The sequence below is a fragment of the Leopardus geoffroyi genome, chromosome C3, assembly GCF_018350155.1.
Source record: "Leopardus geoffroyi isolate Oge1 chromosome C3, O.geoffroyi_Oge1_pat1.0, whole genome shotgun sequence".
Classification (NCBI taxonomy): domain Eukaryota; kingdom Metazoa; phylum Chordata; class Mammalia; order Carnivora; family Felidae; genus Leopardus; species Leopardus geoffroyi.
This window is the reverse complement of record NC_059338.1, coordinates 53,511,493-53,535,718: the sequence shown is the minus strand read 5'-3', so window position 1 is coordinate 53,535,718 and position 24,226 is coordinate 53,511,493. Positions and strand designations below refer to the sequence as shown.

General features: G+C 38.6%; 1 protein-coding gene across 1 annotated transcript; it reads right to left on the bottom strand.

The window, feature by feature from the left end:
* Positions 1 to 3,529: 3,529 nt before the first annotated feature.
* Positions 3,530 to 24,197, bottom strand: CENPL (centromere protein L). The gene is made up of 7 exons (XM_045452876.1): positions 24,075 to 24,197; positions 23,701 to 23,794; positions 20,509 to 20,685; positions 17,384 to 17,635; positions 11,817 to 12,359; positions 8,475 to 8,547; positions 3,530 to 3,601 (listed from the first exon to the last, which is right to left on the bottom strand). The coding sequence occupies exons 3-6, from the start codon at positions 20,680 to 20,682 to the stop codon at positions 8,476 to 8,478; spliced, it is 1,041 nt and encodes a 346-aa protein (XP_045308832.1). The 5' UTR covers positions 20,683 to 20,685; positions 23,701 to 23,794; positions 24,075 to 24,197; the 3' UTR covers positions 3,530 to 3,601; position 8,475.
* Between the last annotated feature and the right edge of the window lie 29 nt (positions 24,198 to 24,226).

The window sequence follows — 24,226 nt, the reverse complement described above, 5'->3', positions numbered from 1 at the left end:
TTATGAACTTTTATTATATATTTTATATAATAGTATTTTATCACCTAACCTCTAAACTTATTTTCTGGTGGAGCACTCAAGAATTATACACTTTTGAGCCAGAAGGACTCTTAACAGTCATGTGGGCCAAACCCATTTATTTGCTCTAAGAATGAAAACCAAAGAAGTCCTCACAAAGAGTAAATAAATATGGTCAATGAATAGAACCAACATTAACACTTCCCCAAACTCCCACTCCATTTCTCTTTCTACGCCACACTGCTACTCCAAGCCTACTTGAAACAGGGCCTAGAATTAAATATACTAACAGACTTTGACTAAATCTGGTATGTAACATCAAAAAATATAAACACTTTTATGAGATCCTTACAGTACTGTATCAAGTTAGTCTTCAAGACCAAAATCACGTATTTCCCAAGACTCTACTATTGCATAAATTGTAAGAAAAGGAGAGGACTAAGAACAGGAACAAAATCCTAGGGATTAGACTCTCCATAAGTAGCCAAGTTCCCAGTAGGAGCAATTCAGGATCACAGGACAGTGATTCAAGAGCAGAAACCCAGCAACTACAGTACTGGCCAAAGTGTTCACTGGAGCCTAAGGAGTTATTTTTTCCTTCCACTGAAAGTGGTCCAGTTTTATTGAATAATATGTACTTATTATATAAATGACATTGCTATAAAAGAATATTAGCTTATTTGCATAGTGATTTCCACAATTTTACGAAGAATCTTGGAGTTGGGTTGGGCTGGCAATCATCTTCATTTTATTAGTAAGTAAACTGAAGCTTAGAAAGTTAAAAGGACATGGTGGAAGCTGAACCTCAAACCACATCCTGATTCCAAATCCATTGTTCTCTATACCACTCTCCAAACTAGGGGGACGCAGTTTATCTTGTATCCTTCCCTCTCTCTGGACCCAAGAAGAACTGTTGCTTTCTCCATCTCTTCAGCTTTTTCCTTGTTAGAGACACAGTGGCTACTTCTAAGCTCGTCATATGAGGAACCGGAAACTGAAAGTGAAAAGAAATACAAATCATAAATTATCTCAACAGGTGCAAAAAAAAAAAAAAAATGATTTGACAAGATCCAACAGCCATTCATAATAAAAACCCTCAGCAAATTAGGAAGAGAACTTCTTTAATCTGACAAAGGGCATGTATGAAAAACCTACAGCTAACATCATATTTAATAATGAAATATGCTTCCCCACTAAGGAACAATATAAAACTACTCACTTCTATACTGATGCATAGGGGCACTTGTACCCCAATGTTTATAGCAGCACTCTCAACAATAGCCAAATTATGGAAAGAGCCTAAATGTCCATCAACTGATGAATGGATAAAGAAATTGTGGTTTATATACACAATGGAGTACTACATGGCAATGAGAAAGAACGAAATATGGCCCTTTGTAGCAACGTGGATGGAACTGGAGAGTGTGATGCTAGGTGAAATAAGCCATACAGAGAAAGACAGATACCATATGTTTTCACTCTTATGTGGGTCCTGAGAAACTTAACAGAAACCCATGGGGGAGGGGAAGGAAAAAAAAAAAAGAGGTTAGAGTGGGAGAGAGCCAAAGCATAAGAGACTCTTAAAAATTGGGGCGCCTGGGTGGCGCAGTCGGTTAAACGTCTGACTTCAGCCAGGTCACGATCTCGCGGTCCGTGAGTTCGAGCCCCGCGTCGGGCTCTGGGCTGATGGCTCAGAGCCTGGAGCCTGTTTCGGATTCTGTGTCTCCCTCTCTCTCTGCCCCTCCCCCTTTCATGCTCTGTCTCTCTCTGTCGCAAAAATAAATAAACGTTGGCACAAAAACAGACACATAGACCAATGGAATAGAATAGAAACCCCAGAACTAGACTCACAAACGTATGGTCAACTCATCTTTGACAAAGCAGGAAAGAACATCCAATGGAAAAAAGACAGCCTCTTTAACAAATGGTGCTGGGAGAACTGGACAGCAACATGCAGAAGGTTGAAACTAGACCACTTTCTCACACCATTCACAAAAATAAACTCAAAATGGATAAAGGACCTGAATGTGAGACAGGAAACCATCAAAACCTTAGAGGAGAAAGCAGGAAAAGACCTCTCTGACCTCAGCCGTAGCAATCTCTTACTCGACACATCCCCAAAGGCAAGGGAATTAAAAGCAAAAGTGAATTACTGGGACCTTATGAAGATAAAAAGCTTCTGCACAGCAAAGGAAACAACCAACAAAACTAAAAGGCAACCAACGGAATGGGAAAAGATATTTGCAAATGACATCTCGGACAAAGGGCTAGTATCCAGAATCTATAAAGAGCTCACCAAACTCCACACCCGAAAAACAAATAACCCAGTGAAGAAATGGGCAGAAAACATGAATAGACACTTCTCTAAAGAAGACATCCGGATGGCCAACAGGCACATGAAAAGATGTTCAGCGTCGCTCCTTATCAGGGAAATACAAATCAAAACCACACTCAGGTATCACCTCACGCCAGTCAGAGTGGCCAAAATGAACAAATCAGGAGACTATAGATGCTGGCGAGGATGTGGAGAAACGGGAACCCTCTTGCACTGTTGGTGGGAATGCAAATTGGTGCAGCCGCTCTGGAAAACAGTGTGGAGGTTCCTCAGAAAATTAAAAATAGACCTACCCTATGACCCAGCAATAGCACTGCTGGGAATTTATCCAAGGGATACAGGAGTACTGATGCATAGGGGCACTTGTACCCCAATGTTCATAGCAGCACTCTCAACAATAGCCAAATTATGGAAAGAGCCTAAATGTCCATCAACTGATGAATGGATAAAGAAATTGTGGTTTATATACACAATGGAATACTACGTGGCAATGAGAAAAAATGAAATATGGCCTTTTGTAGCAACGTGGATGGAACTGGAGAGTGTGATGCTAAGTGAAATAAGCCATACAGAGAAAGACAGATACCATATGGTTTCACTCTTATGTGGACCCTGAGAAACGTAACAGGAACCCGTAGGGGAGGGGGAGGAAAAAAGGAAAAAAAAAAAAAAAAAAGAGGTTAGAGTGGGAGAGAGCCAAAGCATAAGAGACTGTTAAAAACTGAGAACAAACTGAGGGTTGATGGGGGGTGGGAGGGAGGAGAGGGTGGGTGATGGGTATTGAGGAGGGCACCTTTTGGGATGAGCACTGGGTGTTTTATGGAAACCAATTTGGACAATAAATTTCATATATTATAAAAAATAAAAAATAAAAAAAAATTAAAAAAAAATTAAAAAAAAAATAAATAAATAAATAAACGTTGGAAAAAAAACAAAAACAAAAAAAAAACTGAGAACTGAGGGTTGATGGGGGTGGGAGGGAGGGGGGGAGGGTGGGTGATGGGTATTGAGGAGGGCACCTTTTGGGATGAGCACTGGGTGTTGTATGGAAACCAATTTGACAATAAACTTCATATATTGAAAAAAAAAAAAACTACTCACCACTTCTATCTGCCATTATGGTGGAGACTCTAGCCAAGGCAATTTGGCAAGAAAAAGAAACAAAAGGCATCCATATTGAGATTAAGTAAAACTGTCTTTATTCACAAACAACATGAATCTTGTATACAGAAAATTCTAAGGAATTCACTGAAAAATGAGAATAAACAAGTTCAGCAAGGTCACACAATACAAGAACAATATATACTCACAACAAAGAATCCAAAAAATGAAATTAACAAAGCAATCCAAATGTATAAAAGTGCAAGCATATTTTTGAAAGGCGCATCTTTAAAAACACAAAACACATAAAATTATCTTCCTGTCATTATCTAGAACAGATGTACATGTAACTCTACTTTGAAACTGCCTGGCTACTTATCTATACAAAATAAAATAATTTTCACTTATTTTGGAAAAAAAACCCATTCTCAATAGCATAAAAAAATACTTAGGAATAAATTTAACAAAAAAAAAGTGCAATACTTGTATGCTGAAAACTATAAAACACTGTTAAAATGGAAATTCTGAAATGGAAAGATATCCCGTGTTCATAGATTAGAAGACTTAATATAATTATGATGGCAGTACTCCCCAAACTGATCTACAGATTCAACACAACCCCTATCAAAATCCCAGCTAATTTTTTTTACAGAAATTGACCAGCTGACCTTAAAAATCTTTGGAAATGCAAAAGACCCAGAATAATCAAAACAACCTTGAAAAATAGGACAAAGCTGGAGGACTCACACTCCCCGATTTCAAAATGCACTACAAAGCTACAGTAATCAAGACAGTGTGGTACGGCGAGGGCCTGGGTGGCTCAGTCAGTTAAGCATCTGACTTCTGATTTTGGCTCAGATCATGATCTCACCGTTGTGGGATCAAGACCCATGTTGGGCTCTGCACTGAGCATGGAGTCTGCTTGGAATTCTCTCTCCCTCTCTCTCTGCCCCTCCTCTGCTCCCATGCACCCTCTTTCTAAATAAACTGAAAAAAAAAAAAAAAAAAAAAAAAAAAAGTGTGGTACTGGCATAAGGACTGACATCAGTGAAATAGAATTGAGAGTCCCAAAATAAATATCTGTGGCCAAGGACTTCTGATTCTTTTTTTTTTTTTTTTTTTTTTGCCAATTGACTTTTAAAACAACAGTCTTTTCAATAAATGGTACTAGAACAAACGGATATCCTTATGCAAAATGATTAATTTGGATGCTTACTTCACCCCATACATAAAATACTCAAATTGGGGGGCACCTGGGTAGCTCAGCTGGGTGAGTGTCCAACTCTTGGTTTTCAGCTCAGGTCATGATCTCCCGATTCCTGAGATCTTGCCCCACATCGAACTCTGCGCTTCCAGTGCAGAGCCTGCTTGGGATTCTCCCCCTCTCTCTGACCCGCCCCCGCTTGCATGCTCTCTCTTCAAATAAATAAACTTAAAAAAAAAACTTCAAAATGGATTACAGACCTAAATTTAAACCTAAAATTATAAGATCCTTAAAAAAACATAGGAATCATTCTTTGGGACCTTAGGTTAAGCAACAGTTTCTTAGACACAACACCAAAAGCACAAGAAATAAAATAACTGATAAATTGGACTTCATCAAAACTAAAAACTTGCATTTTGAAAGTAAATGAGTTCACTCTGGTATTTCCAATTCATATTTAACATTACAGAGTTTCTACTTAGCTTACTTTATAATTGTATGTCTTTTCTTTTACACTGAAAATCTTGGCAATATTGTTACATGTTTTATCTTATTACAAACAGTGGTAAAACAACAATACCAATATTATTAATCACAAGATAACTGAGTGCAACTTAAATTCCTTTGCTGCTCTTCTTTTCCTAAGACATAGCTGACAATGTACAGTCAAAATACTAGGATTTAAAGATACTAAAAATAATTATTTGTGTGATTATGGCAAGAACTTAATATAGTTAGGTTCATTTTTTTTCAATTTTTAAGGATTGCCTTTTCTTTTTGATCTAATTTTGTTTCAGAACTATATAAAACACTTAAATGGTTCCAAACTATAAAAGAGGAACATTCAGATAAGTTTTAACTTTAATTTCTGTCCCCCTTATCCAGTTCCTTCCTTCCCCCTAGTTAGTAACCATTTTTATTAGTTGGTTTATTCTTCCATTGGTTTTTGGAAACATAAGGAAATACACACACATATTCATATTTCACCCATTCCATCCATAACAGACAGCACACTGTCCACAAGTTGCTCTTTCACATAACATATCCTAGAGATCAAGATCACTCCATGGTAATGTTTTCACTCCTGTGTGGATCCTGAGAAACTTAACAGAAGACCATGGGGGAGGGGAAGGAAAAAAAAAAATGGTTAGAGAGGGAGGGAGCCAAAACATAAGAGACTCCTAAAAACTGAGAACGAACTGAGAGTTTATGGGGAGTGGGAGGGAGGGGAGGGTGGGTGATGGGCATTGAGGAGGGCACCTGCTGGGATGAGCACTGGGTGTTGTATGGAAACCAATTTGACAATAAATTTCATATTAAAAAAATAAAATGAGTATTTTAGTCAAAAAAATAAAAATAAAAAAACTATAAAAAAAAAAGATCACTCCATGGTAGTATTAGATTATCTTCCACAAACCTTTTTATGGTTACATAGTGGTAATTCATTGTGTCGCTATACCATAATTTATTCAAACAATCCCCATGGGATGGGCACTTGGATTGTTTTCAGTTTTGCTACCAAACACCATTGCAATAAACAGCCTTATACGGGCTTCATTTGTATTTTGCCAGGGAGTTTTGGGGACAGAATTCTAGAAGTGGGATTGCTTGTCAAAGGGTAAATCCTACAACATTTTGCTAGATATTGCTAATTTCTCCACTGAATTTGTACCATTTCTAACAATCTTTTAACTGTTTTTCACTCTTGTCCACCTATAATTCATTCTCCCTCATATCTTATAAAATACAGATTAGGTAATATTCTCTCCTGCTTAAAACTTCAATGGCTTCCCACTGCATTTAGAATGAAATCCAGCCTCTTCACAAATAGCTACAAAAACTTAGATGATGTAGATCCTGCCTCTTTCTATCAAGATTAGGTTTGGCTATGAGCAAGAGACCCAAAATGTCTTTAAGCACCAGCTTGCACAAGATAAAAGTTTACCTCTCTGACACACAGGTCCATAGGAAGACTGCCCAAGGGTGGCACTGGGGTTCAGCCTCAAGAAGTCCTCAAGGCACAAACTCGTTTCAGGCCATGTTCCACCATTCCTATGACCTGACCTGCATCCCCGTGACCAAAAAGAGTGGCTAGAATTCCAGTCATTATATGTGTTCCAAGCAGCAAAGATGGAAGAATAAGAAAAAGCCAAGGGGTATTATGTCTGCTGTTTTTTAAGGAAGATTCCTGATCCTTCCATTTATATGCCATGGGTCAGAACTTAGTCATAGGACTACACCTACCTATGAGAAAGGCCAGAAAAGACCACCTTTATTCTGGACAACCACATGCTCAGTCAAAAATTGGGAGACATACCCATGGAATAAGTCTCTGCTGCACAATCTCTTCAGTCTCATCTAATACTACTCCACCCTGACTTCCTTCAGCCACACAGACTTCCTTTATTCCTCAAATAAACCAACCTCTTACCTATCTCAAGGCCTTTGCTCTCGCCATTTCACCTGCCTAGCAAACCCTTCCACAGATCTTCACACAGCTGGTTCCCTCAGCATTCAGGACCCAGCTCAAATGTCACCTACCCAGAGAGACCCCCTTTCCATATTGTACTGCCTTAAGTATTTATCTCCACAGAAATTATTTATTTTTTGCCTCCCTCCACTAGAATGTAATTTCCAAATGACAGGGATCTTTTTTGTCTTCACTGCTATATCCCTGTTACCCAATACAATTCTAAGTACACAGCAGGAACTTAATATTAGTTAAATGAATGACTGTCTCACTCCAAAGCCCATGCTTTTTCCACTATCTCTGCTGTTCCTAGTATATGTGAAATAATATTCCATTCCAAAAGTTAACCTTTTAGAAAGATAGCCTATTAATTTCCTTTCAAACAACTTTTAAAAAAGAGTTTCTAAAGTAAAACAAAATGTTCCCATACTCCATAAATTAAAACAAGAGATTTAAACATATCATCTTGGGCAAGTCTCCTAAGTTGTTCAATCTCATAGTTTTCATCTATAAAATGGAAGAGTTGGTTAAAATACATTTACTTAACCTGCAGACATTTACCAAGCACTGTGCTAAAGCAAAATTAGGGACATGAAAGTTAGACAAGATAACTGCTGCTCTCAAAAGAGGCTCACAGGTCCCTTTCAATTCTATAAGTATGGTTCTATATAATTGCTGGTTTGTAACCTTTGTGCTACAGAAAAAGCCTATGACTTCTCATTCCTGAGACATTAATTAAAGATCTGCCACCAAGACACTGATAAACACACTGCTTCATTTTAAAAGTGAATATTTAATTCAACATTGCAATAAGAATTGAACAGCATTAAAAACAGAAGCATATTAGTGGCTTTAATATATGTATATTAATTTTTAGTTTCCTTTGGAGAGGATTTTGATTGCCAACTCCCTACAGTGAAATGATAGTAGGAAAATGTCTTTAGAAGACAGAAATTCTCTCTGAATCCAAGTCTAAAATGCTTAAAAGGGATTAAAGCTTTTTAAAGACCCAAATCAAAAACACTCAATATTAGAGATATCTCATTTGAATCCTAAAAATTTGATATAAGATGGCCCAAGAAAATAACAACTCAGCATTTTCTAAAGACTGGCCTCCCAGATCATCATGACTATTATACGAACACCTGGCTGTGATTCATTCGCTACCACCTTCTTTGTTCTAGATCCTTCTTGGCTTCTATCTGGGCAATTCCAAAGGCACTGAGAGGAAAACAGATGCATATATAGATGCATGTTTCTCCTGCAGGTCCTCTCAGCATAGAAATTAGGCAAATAATCTGTGAGGAAAAAGTTATATAATCCATAATTTATAGTTCCCACAAGACCTCAATCAATTTGAAAAATTGCCAGTTCTGTCAAATATGCCAAGACTCCAATGAGGTATTTATGACACAGAATCTGAAAAAAACAAACAAAAAAAAATTAAAGTTAGAATTAATTATTATAACAAAGCAGTTTGATAAAAATTCCAGGCTTATTTTAAATTCCGTATCTGCAATCTTAAGATCAACCCATACCACTGTGGCTCTAAGTCAAATAGATTTTACTTAATGAAGACTACTAACTTTAATAAATATACAACTATTAGTCAATGGTGCTTAGAAATAACTAGACTAAAGTTCTTATTTATCCTGGCTTCTACAGTTAGGCTATCTGCCTAAGAAGTAAGGAGAGAGAAGGGAATCCATGAATCGCTTGGATCTACATTTCTAGAAAAATGTTCCATAGCTTCCTTCTTCTCAAAGGGATATGGACTCCAAAAGTACCTTGTAGAGGGGCACCTGGATGGCTTAGTTGGTTAAGTGTCTGACTCTTGATTTTGGCTCAGGTCATGGCCTCACGGTTCATGGGTTTGAGCCCTGCATCGGCCTTCATGCTGACAATGAGAACCCCACATGGGATTCTCTCTCTCTCTCTCAAAATAAATAAACATTTAAAAATGAAAAAACTTTTTTTTAAAAAGTATCTTGTAGAAACTAAGCAGGTGGCAGAAACCTGGCTGACACATCATTCTTGACAGCAGTACACTGTTGCAGTTAAAAGCAGAAGCTTTGGGGAGCCCGGATGGCCCAGTCAGTTGAGTGTCCTCCGCCTGGTTTCAGCGCAGGTCAAGATCCCAAGGTCTTGGGATAGAGCCCCGTCAGGCTCTGCACTGATAGCGTGGAGCCTGCTTAGGATTCTCTCTCTCCCTCTCTCTCGTCCCCCCAGCTCATTTTTTCTCTCAAAATAAACAAACGTTAAAAAAAAAAAAAAAAAAAGCATAAGCTTTCGAGTCAGATGACTGGGTTCAAATGCAAAATCTACTTATTACCTGTGTGGTATCAGGGAACCTACTTATTCCGTGTTAGTTTTCTCTTTACAACCTATGTAAATAGGTTGTTGTGAAAAACTAAATGAGATAATATACATAAAATGCTTAAAAATGGCTGGCACAATCAGTGCTTAATAAATATTAGTTATCATCATGGCATTATGCAAAGCTAGGAGCCAGTTACTGTCTTACATTATTAAGAGGGGCTCTTAGATTTACATAGACCAGATAAAATAAATGTGCTTAAGAACCACCTTTATCTTCATAAGAACACATTTTACAAAACAGTTTTTAAATGTAGTTTACTAATGGAGTATAAGCATATGAAAACAAAATTTTAAAATATATTAAGACCTCATGAACACTGAATTCTGAGGTGCTAAAATGGAATTTTTTCCCTTTATAATTTCAAAATAACATGATATAATCTTTCAAATGTTTTACTGCAAATCAGAGTAAGAAATAAATTTAACATCATGATCCAGTACAAGCAAATGTATATCCTTACCACATGTGATACTCATTTTTATATTTTCCATTATATTTCTTTCATTGTTTTTAATGTTTATTTACTTTTGAGAGAGAGAGCGAGAGAGAGAGAGTGAGCAAGCACAATCGAGGGAGGTATAGAGAGAGAGGGAAACACAGAATCAGAAGCAGGCTCCAGGCTCAGAGCTGTCAGCACAGAGCCTGATGCAGGGCTTGAACTCATGAACTGCAAGATCATGATCTGAGCTGAAGTCAGACGCTTAACCAGCTGAGCCACCCAGGCACCCAGATTTCTTTTGTTTTTTAAAGCTGTTCTCTTCCCATCATTTTCCAACCTACTATTGCATTATGACTTTCAGTTAGAAAAACACTAATATAGTGCTTATAGAGCATGAACTTTTTGGAACCTAAGAGATAAGCACTCAAATATTGACTCCTCCTCTTACCAAACTATCTTGCAGGTATCACTAAAACCTATCTTGGCTTTGTTTCCTTGTTTTAAAAATAAAATGTGGATAAAAATACCTACTACAGAGTTGCTCTGAAGATTAAAATTAAGGTCTGTTGGGGCACCTGGGTGGCTCAGTCAGTTAAGCTTCTGACTTTGGCTCAGGTCATGATCTCACAGTTCATGAGTTCAGGCCCCGCATTGGACTCTGTGCTGACAGCTCGGAGCCTAGAGCCTGCTTCAGATTCTGTGTTTCCCTCTCTCTCTGGCCTTTCCCAGCTCACTGGCCCTCCCAGCTCACGCTCAGTCTCTCTCTCATAAATAAATACATTAAAAAAGAATTAAAAAAGAAAAACATTTAAAATTAAGGTCTATTAAAATCCTAGCTCAGTGACAAGACCAATATTCAGAGTGTTTACTGTGGCCATAGTTTAATACATTTTAAATATATTGATATATTTTATTATATTTAGGTACCTACTCTCAGTTTATTTCTGAGATTTCCTCTAATAAATACTTTGCAGAGAGTAGGGGTGCCTGGGTGGCTCAGTTAAGCACCCAACTTCGGCTCAGGTCATGATATCATGGTTCATGAGTTCAAGGCCTGTGTCAGGCTCTGTGCTGACAGCTTGGAGGCTGAAGCCTGCTTTAGATTCTGTGTCTCCCTTTTTCTCTGCCCCTTCCCTGCTCACACTCTGTCTCTCTTTCAAAAATAAGTAAAACATTAAAAAAAAAAAAAAACTTCCTAGAGAATAAAACAATGTCAATTATTTCTTTGCCACTAGAGACAGAAAAGTCTAAAATATAAAGATGTCATCTTAGTTAGGTATTTCTGGCTATAATTTTCTGATCTAACACAAAAAATCCTCCGTTGCTCTGATAATTATTTCAAAGTTTGAGGAAACATAATTCTGAAAGTTTCAAAGTTACTATATTCATTTTATTACCAAAGCCTGTAGCACACAGTATATAGTATCTTTCCATTACAGAGCTGCATCTAAAGGCTGAAGACTTTCTTTTTTTTTTTTTTTTTTTTTTTAATTTTTTTTTTTCAACGTTTATTTATTTTTGGGACAGAGAGAGACAGAGCATGAACGGGGGAGGGGCAGAGAGAGAGGGAGACACAGAATCGGAAACAGGCTCCAGGCTCTGAGCCATCAGCCCAGAGCCTGACGCGGGGCTCGAACTCACGGACCGCGAGATCGTGACCTGGCTGAAGTCGGACGCTTAACCGACTGCGCCACCCAGGCGCCCCAAGGCTGAAGACTTTCTAGCAAATCATTTATAAAGCATAAAATCTCTCTACTGTCTCGAATTAGCATTTAAACGTGTTTCTTCAATGTGGAAAATACAATCTCTATACATTTTGAAAACTATGCAGTAAGAAAAAATTACGTAGCTAGATTTGTTCAAACTAACCTTTATTTTTCCATCAGTATGTGCTGAAGCTACAGATGTTGAAACACGGACCAATCTTGTGGCTGATAAATGAATTTTGAAATGCCTATGGAAGTGTGAATAAAGGCAGTCCATGAATAAGTCAACTTCCTCCTGAGTAACTTCCCCGGGTGTTTTGTGGACGCTGTCCCACAAAGCTTTTGCATCCTCTGGATGTATGGCATAAGAAATGTCCAGACTTTGAGGGCTACACGGTACAGACCAAAGAAATTCAGTAGTAGCCATATATTGGTCCATTTTGCATGCAGTCCACATAGCAGCCATCCAGGAAAGATTAAACGCATTGATTGCTAAGGAACTGAAATGACAATCAAAAGTTTCCTGAAACCAGGTTCCAACTATGGCTGTATTCGTCTCTGCTCCATTTGCAAGAAATAAAGGTACACAGGTGAAATCTTCTGGAACAGTCTCCAGAAGACTGTCTCCAAATACACAGCAGAACCAACCAGTCCACAACACTTTTTGTCCTCTGTTCTCTGATGGTAATTGAGATTTTGACAGAATCTACAAAGAAAAAAAACGGGGGAGTTCATTAAATGCAAAAGTACCTTTACTCTTAAGTTACACCTTCTCAAAATTAGTACATTAAAAAATAAGAAGATATATTGTATTATTTGCCAAAAAAACATAATGGGAATAATCTCCCTAATCATTATTAGGGTTTATCAAGTTAACTGACTTTCCTCCTAATATTTTTTCTTTTTTTTTTTTTTTAGAGAGCCAGGGAGCATGTAAGTGGGAAGAGAGGCAAGGGTTGGGGTGGTGGGGTAGGGAGGAAGAGAGGGAAAGAGAGAGAGAGAGAGAGAGAGAGAGAGAGAGAGAGAATCTTAAGCAGGCTCCATGCTCAGCATGGACCTCAATGTGGGGCTCAATACCACAAGCCTGGAATCACGACCTGAGCCTAAATCAAGAGTCAGATGCTCAACTCACTGAGCCACTCAGGCACTCCTACCTCTTAATATTCTTATTAGGACATGGTATATGGCAAGATCTTGGTGCAGCCAAAATGCAAAATAAGCAAATTAAGGAATGCCAATATGGTATAACCAAGTATGCTATCCTTGGCGGGGAGAGGGGGCCCTCAAAATTTCAACTTCAGAAGGGACTATAAAAAGTCACATATTCAATGTGTTTGAATTCTTCCATTGAGGAAGAATTCAGGATTTCCTAAGGCAGCTCTATCAACTTAAAATTGTTCTTTCATATGTTAGGCACACAGTATCTACCACAGGTCCTGCTTTCTTCTTTATGTGCATGTAGAACAAATCAAATCTAATCTCTCTTCCACAGAAAAAGCCCTTCAAATATCTGATAATCCCAATCATATGTAATGCCAGGTTCAACATCTCCAGTTTCTTTAACCATTCCTCCTATGATACACACATTATCCTGCTTACTCTGAAATTCTTCTGCATGAGAGTCATTCATAAGTGAATATAATTACTTCAAAAAGACCTAGATTATACTACTACTAATATAACCTTAGATTGCAGTTTTCTAATTTTTAGTTGACAGCTTTAAATTATCCTTATTCATCCTTGCTGTAAATAGGTAAATCTCCCATAATATATAGAGGAATATATGTATTCCTATTAAAATTTCACTCTCAATTTGACCCATTGTGACAATCCATTCAGATATTTTAGAATCTTGATTATATTTTCCAGCAGACTGACTAACCCTTCAAATTTCAAATTTATAAACTACATGACAAACATACCTTCCAGATATTCATAGAAGTTTTATTCTATTTTATTTTTTATTTTTTTTTAATTTTTTTTTTAACGTTTATTTATTTTTGAGACAGAGAGAGACAGAGCATGAACGGGGGAGGGTCACAGAGAGAGGGAGACACAGAATCTGAAAAAGGCTCCAGGCTCTGAGCTGTCAGCACAGAGCCCGACACGGGGCTCGAACCCACAGACCGTGAGATCATGACCTGAGCTGAAGTCGGACGCTTAACCGACCGAGCCACCCAGGCGCCCCAGAAGTTTTATTTTTAACCTTTATTTATTTTTTTGAGACAGAGAGAGAGCATGAATGGGGGAGGATCAGAGACAGAGGGAGTCACAGAATCCGAAACAGGCTCTAGGCTCTGAGCTGTCAGCACAGAGCCCGACGCGGGGCTCGGACTCACAGACTGTGAGATCATGACCTGAGCCAAAGTCAGATGCTCAACCGACTGAGCCACCCAGGTGCCCCAAGATATTCATAGAAGTTTTAAAGTTTGACCAGGATAAGGTGAAGAACACAGCCCAGTATCAGATCCCGTTAGAGATCATCATTTAAAAAGTTACTTTTAGCATATTTTGCCTTCTTGTTCAAGAGACTACAAGCGATTCTCAAAAACCTTAAAGCCCAGCCAGACATGTATATCACACTTTTATAACCTAAAAGTCCGGGAACCCTGTGAAGAAATGAGGTTTAATTTGCGAACTATTAGGACACTCTGCTAAGAGTTCAAGAGGTCATTTCTATTCTGCACAGGAACAGTTGCTTACCTGTTGACATGCAAATCACATCACTTCTCTGGGAAATCAACTGCTTCATTTGACAAAACCTGCTGTCTACCCAGTACCTACTTTTCCTTCCACAATAAAACTGTGCTTTTAATGAGATGCTTTTAAGGAGGTAGCAAAGTACCCACTAAAAAAGAAAAATTTCCTAGTCTGTCTTCCAACAGGGATGCAAAAAGAAGTGGTTGGGTCTTAGCAGTCTCATTAAAAACTTACTCAGGCAGGCATCCTACTTGCCCTTCCCATCTTCCCCCTACTTCCTCCTGCCTGCAACTTGCATCTAATATTTAGCGCTTCAAGAGCCATGTTAGACTCCAATGTGACTTTAAGGATGGAAGCCATGCACCAAGGATGATACAGAAGATAGAAGGAGCCTAAGTTATTAATTCATGAAGCATACACCAGTCTTAAACAGCTTACTCCACTTTTCTCATAAGACAAATAAACCTCGGGGCACCTGGGTGGCTCAGTCGGTTGAGCCTCCGACTTCGGCTCGGGTCATGTTCTCACCGCCCATGAGTTCGAGCCCCATGTCGGGCTCTGTGCTGACAGCTCAGAGCCTGGAGTCTGCTTCGGATTCTGTGTCTCCCTCTCTCTCTGTGCCCCTCCCTCATTCATGCTCTGTCTCTCTCTCAAGAATAAATAAAACATTTTTAAAAAAAAATTTTTTTAAATAAAAAGACAAATAAACCTCTATCAATTAACCTCAAGATAGGCATCTAATTCACTGTTATTTAGGCTTTCTGTTTTATGCAGCTAAACCTACCCCTAAGACTCCTGAAGACCCTTGCCAACACCAGATCTATACCAAGCGTCAGCAAATTTTTTCTGTAAGAATCAGACAGTAAATATTTTAGGCTTTGTAAGCAACCACTCAAATGTGCTGTCGTAGCACAAAAGCAGCCATACACAATAATGTAAACAAATGAAAGGAGTTCTGTTCCAATAAAACCTTATTTAGAAAAACATCAACAACAAAAAACAAAAACAAGCAGCAAATCAGATTTGACCTGCAGGCCACAGTTTTCTAACCCGATCTATACAGATAAACAAAATTAGATCTTTTCACCATTTCAGAATTTAATTTGTGGTGACTATGAGTTAACTCAAAATAAACAGAAGTAGCAGGCATGAATAATAAATCCAGTTTCTTAATAAATCAAGATAGTCATATTACTTTTAAGTAAGAGTAACTGAACATTTCACAATATATAATATGTTACTTTTATTTTTTATTTTTCATTTTTTTAAGAGTGTGCATATGTGGGGGCGCCTGGGTGGCGCAGTCGGTTAAGCATCCGACTTCAGCCAGGTCACGATCTCGCGGTCCGTGAGTTCGAGCCCCGCGTCAGGCTCTGGGCTGATGGCTCAGAGCCTGGAGCCTGTTTCCGATTCTGTGTCTCCCTCTCTCTCTGCCCCTCCCCCGTTCATGCTCTGTCTCTCTCTGTCCCAAAAAAAATAAATAAATGTTGAAAAAAAAAAAAAAAATTAAAAAAAAAAAAAAAAAAAGAGTATGCATATGTGTGTGCAAGTGAGGGGGGATGGGAGGAGAGGGAGAATTTCAAGCAGACTCCATGAGCCCAATGCAGGGTTCAATCCCACAACCTTGGGATCATGACCTGAGCCAAAATCTAAGAGTCAGATGCTCAACTGACAGAGTCACCCAGGGGCCCCATGTTACATATTTGTTTTTTGCTAAAATTCCACTTCTAGGAATTTGGTCCTAGTAAAAACCATAGAATTACACAGATATACTTATAAAATGTAGAATTCTTAATGATATGAGTAATTACCTATGACATTATTTTTTTTTTTTAAAAAGCCATAATGCAAAAGTATGGGCAATATGATCCCAATTTTAATAGATCCAGAGATGTATCTATGTTCATGAGAGAGATCAATCTGTCATTTCTTAAATAATCTTTGTCTAGTTTTGGTATTAGGGTAACACTGGCCTGGCAGAATGAGTTAGAAAGTATTCCCTCTGGTTCTATACTCCAGAGACTATAGAATTAAAATAATTTCTTCCTTAATTAAACTTTTGGCAGCTTTTACCAGTGAACTTATCTGGGCCTGGCGCTTTCTATTTTGGAAAGTTATTAATTATTGGTTCAATTAAGAAATTGAATTGGTTCGGGGCGCCTGGGTGGCGCAGTTGGTTGAGCGTCCGACTTCAGCCAGGTCACGATCTCGCGGTCCGTGAGTTCGAGCCCCGCGTCAGGCTCTGGGCTGATGGCTCAGAGCCTGGAGCCTGTTTCCAATTCTGTGTCTCCCTCTCTCTCTGCCCCTCCCCCGTTCATGCTCTGTCTCTCTCTGTCCCCAAAAAAATAAATAAACGTTGAAAAAAAAGAAACTGAATTGGTTCAAGAAACTGAATTGATTCAACTAATAAATTAAGAAATTGAACGAATAATTAATAACTTTCCAAATGAGAAGCTTACTCAGGTTGTCTATTGCCAAATAGATGTATGCCAAAATGTTAAACTGTGGTTTTTAATTTTCTTTGTATTTTTATGTATTTTCTAAGTTTTCTAAAATAAATATTATATCATAATCATGATATTATATCATAATCATGATATCATAATCATGATATCATAATCATATTTATTTCAGAAAAACCTTTTTTTTAATGTTTATTTATTTTTGAGATAGAGAGACAGAGTGTGAGTGAGCAAGGGGTAGAGACAGAGGGAGACACAGAATCCGAAGCAGGCTCAGGCTCTGAGCTGTCAGCACAGAGCCCAACGTGGGGCTCAAACTCACAAACCGGGAGATCATCACCTGAGCTGAATTCAGACGCTTAACCGACTGAGCCACCCAGGTGCCCCCCACAAAAAATATCTTTAAGTTGGCCATATCCAATTACTACAATTTGGTCAAACGAGACATAAAAAAGGTTATAAATCACAAGCTCAAAATATTTTTAAACAGTAAGAAAATAGCACAATTTCTAAACCAAGACAGTGCGGATTCTTTTCCTGAGAAGCAAGTACTGTTTATACAACATACCTGGACAAGAAATGCTTCAGGGTCTCTTTGTGTTCCTTTCATTCCTAGGAGAGTGGAGAAAGTCACTTTGATGTTGAAGTCTTCTCCCACTTCAACAGCAAGCCCTTTTTGCTTTTCAGCAGCAATAAATGCACTCAGAAGTCTAGAATACTCTTTGAGATTAGTATAGGAGAATTTATATAGGGGAGTTAAACTATATAAAGTCCATTGTTTATGCAGAAGAAACGCAAACTTTTGAGGATCATTATCTTCCTAGAGAGAAAAAACAATCAAGACAACAGTAGTTTAAGAATTAGGAAACATTAGTAAATAAGAATTTAATCAAAGAATTTTAAATATTTACTACAAATCTGTGTACCTGATCTTTACCTTCCAACCAAACTGGAGTCTGCAGGACTCGGAAGATCCCTGAACAGGGCTTTTCATTCACTGTACCTTCCCTCTGGAACGCTCTCCACACGTGTTCACATGGCATGTTCCCTTCCTTCACTCAGTTTTGTCCAAATGTCACTCAAGAGGCCACCCTATGTAAAGTTGCAACTGCACCCACTCCAATTTTGTCACTCTGTATCTCCTTAACATGCTTTATTACTATCTGGTATTATATGTTTTTGTGATTTTTATTGTCTGTCTTCCCTGCTAGAGTATGAGTTTGAAGAGAACAGGGATTTTTGTCGATTTATTCAGCGCTACATCTCTAGCACCTAGAACACTGCCATCTAGAACAGTTGTTCAATATATATTTATTGGATGAACATTTAAAAACTTAGATTATAGATTTAAAAAATAGTAACTATTCCTGGGGCATCAAATTTGATTCATGTTAATTATGTAATTGTTTTAAATGTTTAGCAGTAAATCCATTCAATGACCCAATGTCAAATTCAGTCGATCAAATAAAAAAAACACTTAGTATTTCTGCCACGCTCTAATAGAACCACAGGTACCATCAAAAACAAAAACACTTCTGCGACACATGAGTAGCTCATTCCATTAAGTAGCTGAGTCTTGATTTCAGTTCAGGTCATGATCTTGCAGTTTGTGAGTTCAAGTCCCATGTCTGGTTTGTACTGGCAGCACAGACCTTGCTTGGGATTCTCCTTTCCCTCTCTCTCTGCCCCTCCCCAGTGCACACGCTTGTGTGCGTTCCCTCTCTCTCAAAATAAATAAATAGGGGCACCTGAGTAGCTCAGTTGGTTAAGCGTCCAACTTCGGCTCAGGTCATGATCTCACGGGTGGTGAGTTTGAGCCCCGCATGGGGCTCTGTGCTGACAGCTCAGAGCCTGCTTTGGATTCTGTATCTTCTTCTCTCTCTGTTCCTCCCCTGCGCACTCTTGTCTCTCTCTCAAAAAATGAAGATTAAAAAAATTTTTTAAATAAATAAATAAATAAACTTAAAAAAACAACAACAACACATCCTTCACATTGGTTCTATGGCATTATTGAGGGCCTTCACATACACCCCCGTACAGGTCCCTACTTTTATCCTGAATTGTTCTATAGAATTCATACTTCCTGACATAGTTTTACAGCTCCAACTATCTTTTGGAACTTTCATTACAGTTGTCCATTTGACAAAAATATTTGTTTTGACTACAGTGTTCATGGAAATTTGTATAAAACTTTTATAAGTTATAAACTTTTTTCTTATAACTGTCAAAAGGTACAGCAAAACTATTTGCATGATAGAAAATTTATATGATACAAAATTATTTGTATGATAAGGAAGCACTGAATTGGACATCCCAATCCTTTTGTCTTTTTAAATGTTTATTTATTTTTGAGAGAGAGAGAAAGAAAGCGTGAGCAGGGGAACAGCAGAGAGAGAAGGAGACAGAGAATCCCAAGCAAGATTCTGTTAATAGCACAGAGCCTGAGGCAGGGCTCAAACTCATGAAGTGTGAGATCATGACCTGAGCCAAAATCAAGAGTTGGACACTTAACCAACTGAGCCACCCAGGTACCCCTGGATATCCCAATCTTTAATTTATATACAATTTCTGTTCTATGGTTAAGAACCATCACTTTCATCACCATCGCTAGTAATTTAAGAAACTTTTCAGAAAGAAGCAAAAATTTTCTCATATCCCAAAAGACATGAGGCACACAACACTGACAAGAAAAGATTACAGGGAAGGTGTGGGGGACTGATTCGCCAGACTCTGCTAAGTTCCTCAAAACCACACATCAAACCTGCACTAACTAGGGTTTTATTTCATGTTCCAGCGAAATCACAAATTACTAATATTATAAACCTTCAGAATTGTTTATGAGTCATCAGAGTTATGAGTTCTTATAACTCATAACTGATTATGGAATCAGGCAAAAATTATCAATGGATATTAAGTGCAAGGGGAAATTTTGATAAGAACAGAATGTTTACATTATCCTAAAGTGTCTCCCCACAGACTGCTTATCAGATGCAGAGGGGAATAAAACGGTAACCACTGGGCAGCACCTTGACAGGATGATCACAACTGATCACCTATGTGCTACCAGATGTTATCCCCAAGGACAACAGCATCTACGCTGTATTCCAGTCAAGAATACAGAACTTCAATCTAGTCACGAGGAAATGTCAAATACAAAACGAAGAATATTCTATTTAAGAAGGATAAGGGAGGAAACTACATTCTTCAAAACGTCAACGTCATAAAAGACAAATACTGTGGAAATGCTGGAGATTAAAAGATATAACAGGGGAGCCTGGGTGGCTCAGTCGGTTAAGCATCCAACTACTGATTTTGGCTCAGGTCATGCATGATCTCACAGTGTGTGAGACCAAGCCCCATGTCAGGCTCTGTGCTGACAGCACAAAGCCCACTTGGGATTCTTTCTCCCTTCTCTCTGCTCCCTGCCCTCCACCACCGTCCCCACTTGTACCTGCGCTCTTATGTACACAAAATAAACTTTTTAAAAAAAGACATAACAGAGGTGGTATTGATGGTGTGAGTAACTACTTTCACTACTTCTCACTATCTCACAAATATTTTTCACTATTTCTCATTTATTATCTGAGAGATTTAAGGAGATACTAAAAATACCATTAAAAGGTAATAAAAAGCAAAATTTATTCACAAATGTTCTCAATTATTGAGTAACATGAAGGAACACAAAAAGCATACCTGTAATTGTGAACACTGAGGAATTTTCCTTCGAGGTGGAGTCGGGACAAATGAAGCCTGCTTCCTGACTGATTCTAATCGTTTCCGCAAAGGGGTGGCACCTATAAAATAATCTTTAAGCCTTGAGGATGCACCGTGCCTCGGAGACGATTCTGGTGTATCATAAGGATCCATGGTCTACAGAAAAGAAATAAAACCAGAATTCTGAACACTAAAAAGTTAACTCATGCTCATAGTTTCACTGATTCTTCTTCTCACTATCAATGAATTATTTCTCTCCCTTCCCCTCCCCACCCTCAGTTTTGACTTTTTAACCAAGTCCTACATTTCCCATTTGCTATAGGCTATTTTTATGAATATCTTACAGATACTTCAAACAGAAGGTTCAAACTAAATTCAACTCCTTCACATCCTTCTCCAAAAGTTTGCTCGTCCATTTTCAAATTCCTGTCAATTTTCTATGTTAATTTAAATTCTTTTAAGATACTTTCATTCTTGAACTGATAGTCATTAAGCACATTCTCTTGAGTTTTTCCTTCAGCAGTTTTGTCATCCATTCCCAAAGCTATCTCCAGGTTCTTACTACCACAACTAAGCATTTTCCATATGTACAGGTAATCCATTCTTCAGCAATGACACTTTCGTCACCTGTGCAAAAAACTTTACAGTGATGAGAAAATTCTACTCTTCTGCTGATTATTTAAGATCTTTCATAATTCAGCTTGCCCTTATCCTGCTTCTAGATAAACATATTCTTGTCTTGTTTTTGCCTATCAATCATATTCTCTATCTGAAGTGTCTTTTTATCATTTCACCTCCTTTAAGATCATGCTCGAATTTGATCTCTTTCCAAGTAGAATTTTGTTAACTTCCCCAAAATACCTATGTTATACACCTCTGTATCAACAGTTCATTCCTGGAAGCAACGTGTATAGGTGTATGGGTGTGTGTGTATAAAAGAAGATCTCAAGGTCAATACTGTTTAAAAGCCCAAAAACCGTCTGGATGAGCCTAACAAAATCTCGCAATAATGTTTCATAAAATCTTTGGAGATTAATAATACACCGGCTCACATAGCTCTCCTTGACCATCTAGTCTGTACTACTCATTTTGGTCCATATTCATATACTTCCTTGTAGTATTTTTTTTTTTTTTGGTGTGCATTTTTTCTCTTTCCAACACAACTAAAATACCTTGACTGAAACAATGCTTTTTATATCGCTTATATAATTACCCTAATATAATGCTGAGTGTTAACTGTTAACGAGTATTGGTTTAATTGAACAGAAGAATTTCATAGAACTCTGAAATTATAACTTTCATTGAAAGGAATTATATATAAGGTTATAATAACTACTCCCAAGTACTAGCACAGTTAACCCTTTGAAGAAAGTTTTTCACAAATGAAAAGTTATACTATTTCTATATTTAAGATAAATTTCATTGTGTCCAAGTAGGACACCCTCTGTCTTGCACAAAATTTCATAAATTAAACATACAGTTCTCAATGTTCAGATAATGCCCAAGCAAGATCATATACCACATAACTTAAATAGCAACTACTTTAAAGCATTCTAGCTTTAAGCGCATACTGAATTAGCTCTTTACAATTTGGGGCACCTGGGTGGCTCTGATGGTTGAGCGTCCGCCTTCGGCTCAGGTCATGATCTCGCAGTTCATGAGTTCCAGCCCCATGTCAGGCTCTGTGCTGGCAGCTCACAGCCTGAAGCCTGCTTTGGATTCTGTGTCTCCCTCTCTCTCTGCCCCTCCGCCGCTCACATTCTGTTTCTCTCTCTCTCTCTCTCTCAAACATAAATAAATAAAAATTTGAAATTTTTAAAATTTAATCAGTCCCATCTACACAGAACGTTTCTTTCAAATTTGTCATTTGGATTAACTGCTAACATTTATTGAGCATTCATTAGGTGCCAGGTACTTGTCCAAGCCCCTAACAAATATGCTCATTTAAATCCTCAATCCCACGAAGTGGGTTATCATGTTTCCAGTTGATAGATGGGAAGACAAAGAAACAGTTAAAGAGTGCAAGAACCAGGACTTGAACTCAGACAGTATAAAGTCAGAGTGGGTACTCTTATCTCCTTGCACACTGCATTTGAGTAAAGATCAATTTCAAGGCAAAATAAGCCCTGCTGAATTTGACTCCTTAAAAGAAAAATGCTATGAATTAAAAAAAAAAAAAAAAAAATTAAAAATCCATCTAGGTGAGAAAAGACTATTAGCACTGAGATGGTTGGTTTTGAGAAAACATTTCCCTTAAGTATATAATACTGTAATAACGTGAAATAGCCCAACCACACATTTAAAGATCAGAAAATGACTTCTATCTATTTTACTCTCACTCCACACTCAATAATGTGCAATTTTACCCTGCTCAATAATGAAGAGGTTAAAAATATACCTTAACTCATTTCGGTGTCCTAATGTTAACCCCTTTCCCTAACCCATAACTAGGGACGCATAGACGCCCCTTTCATCTTGCCATTACAATGCTGGAGATCCCAACAATTCCCACACATCATTTAAATGAAGTCAAAACTCTGAGTCTCAAGGTCCTACTCTGGCTGATCTTATTATTTGCTACTATCCAGGTTCATCTACTGATTCAAGAGTTCTTACCCCAAGATCTGTGGACAAATGGGCTTTCCAAAATCCAACAACCCTCTCGGGTGGTATGCAAAATGTTGTGGGCATGTGTATTTAGTGGCGGAGGGGGATGGAGAAAGGTCCAGCAGACAATTTTCAGAAAGGTTAAGAACCACTGCCCTACGCCCTACTCTATACTGATCATCACCCTCCTACTCCTCCTGTCAAGTTTGCCTCTGCTCCCCGACTTTTTTATTCAGCCTATAGCCAATTAAGAGTGCTTCTCTCCTCCCATCTGACAAATGCAATCCATCCTGTAGGGTTCACGTCCTCAGCAAAGGGCAGGGGTCCACAGAGCTAGCTCCCCAGCCAACTCTCCTTGCCCTTGCAGTTCATAACACACAGTTACAATTCAGTGGGGTTTCTTGCGGTAAATCATTCACGTTTCTACACTGCCACCAATACCTAAATCCCACCGCCAATGCTCGGCCGAGTGCCAAGCACACACAAGTGTTGTAAAGATAAGGAACTCACAAAAGGGCAAAATAGAACTTACTGCCCGTCCTGGACAAACACAAAGCGTCTTACCAATGAAATGCTGTGATGACGCTGTCACCCATTCCGGCTTCACGAATCATTCTTCAAATCTGGTTCCAAAAGTGTGGATCGACAGTAAAGTCCCCTGAAGTTAAAAAAAAAAAAAAAAACCGCCAAAATGGCAGCTCAGAGACAGTTGCAGGGAACCCCTGACCCTTCCAAATTCCCTCTCGCTCCACAGTAAGTGGGTTCACCAGGAACACAAACGCCCCTGTAAGAAGACCTCCGCTGCCTCAGACGTCCTTCGATTCACCCCGGGAGGGACATTTCCGCTGACCCGGCCACCCACTCTGCGACCCTCGCTCCTGTGAAGTCGGCTTCTGCCTCAGGAGGGGAAGGGCAAGGGACACTAGGTCCCAACTCACCTCTCTCCACCTGAGCCCTTCAGGAGCCCAGCTAGCTTTGAAACCCCGCCTTTGAGAAGCGGCAACCAAGCCTTCAGCCGCCTTCTCGGTTTAAAATCATTTCCCGACTCGCTCTGCGGTCCGACGCCGGAAGCCTCCCTGGTGTCGATTAC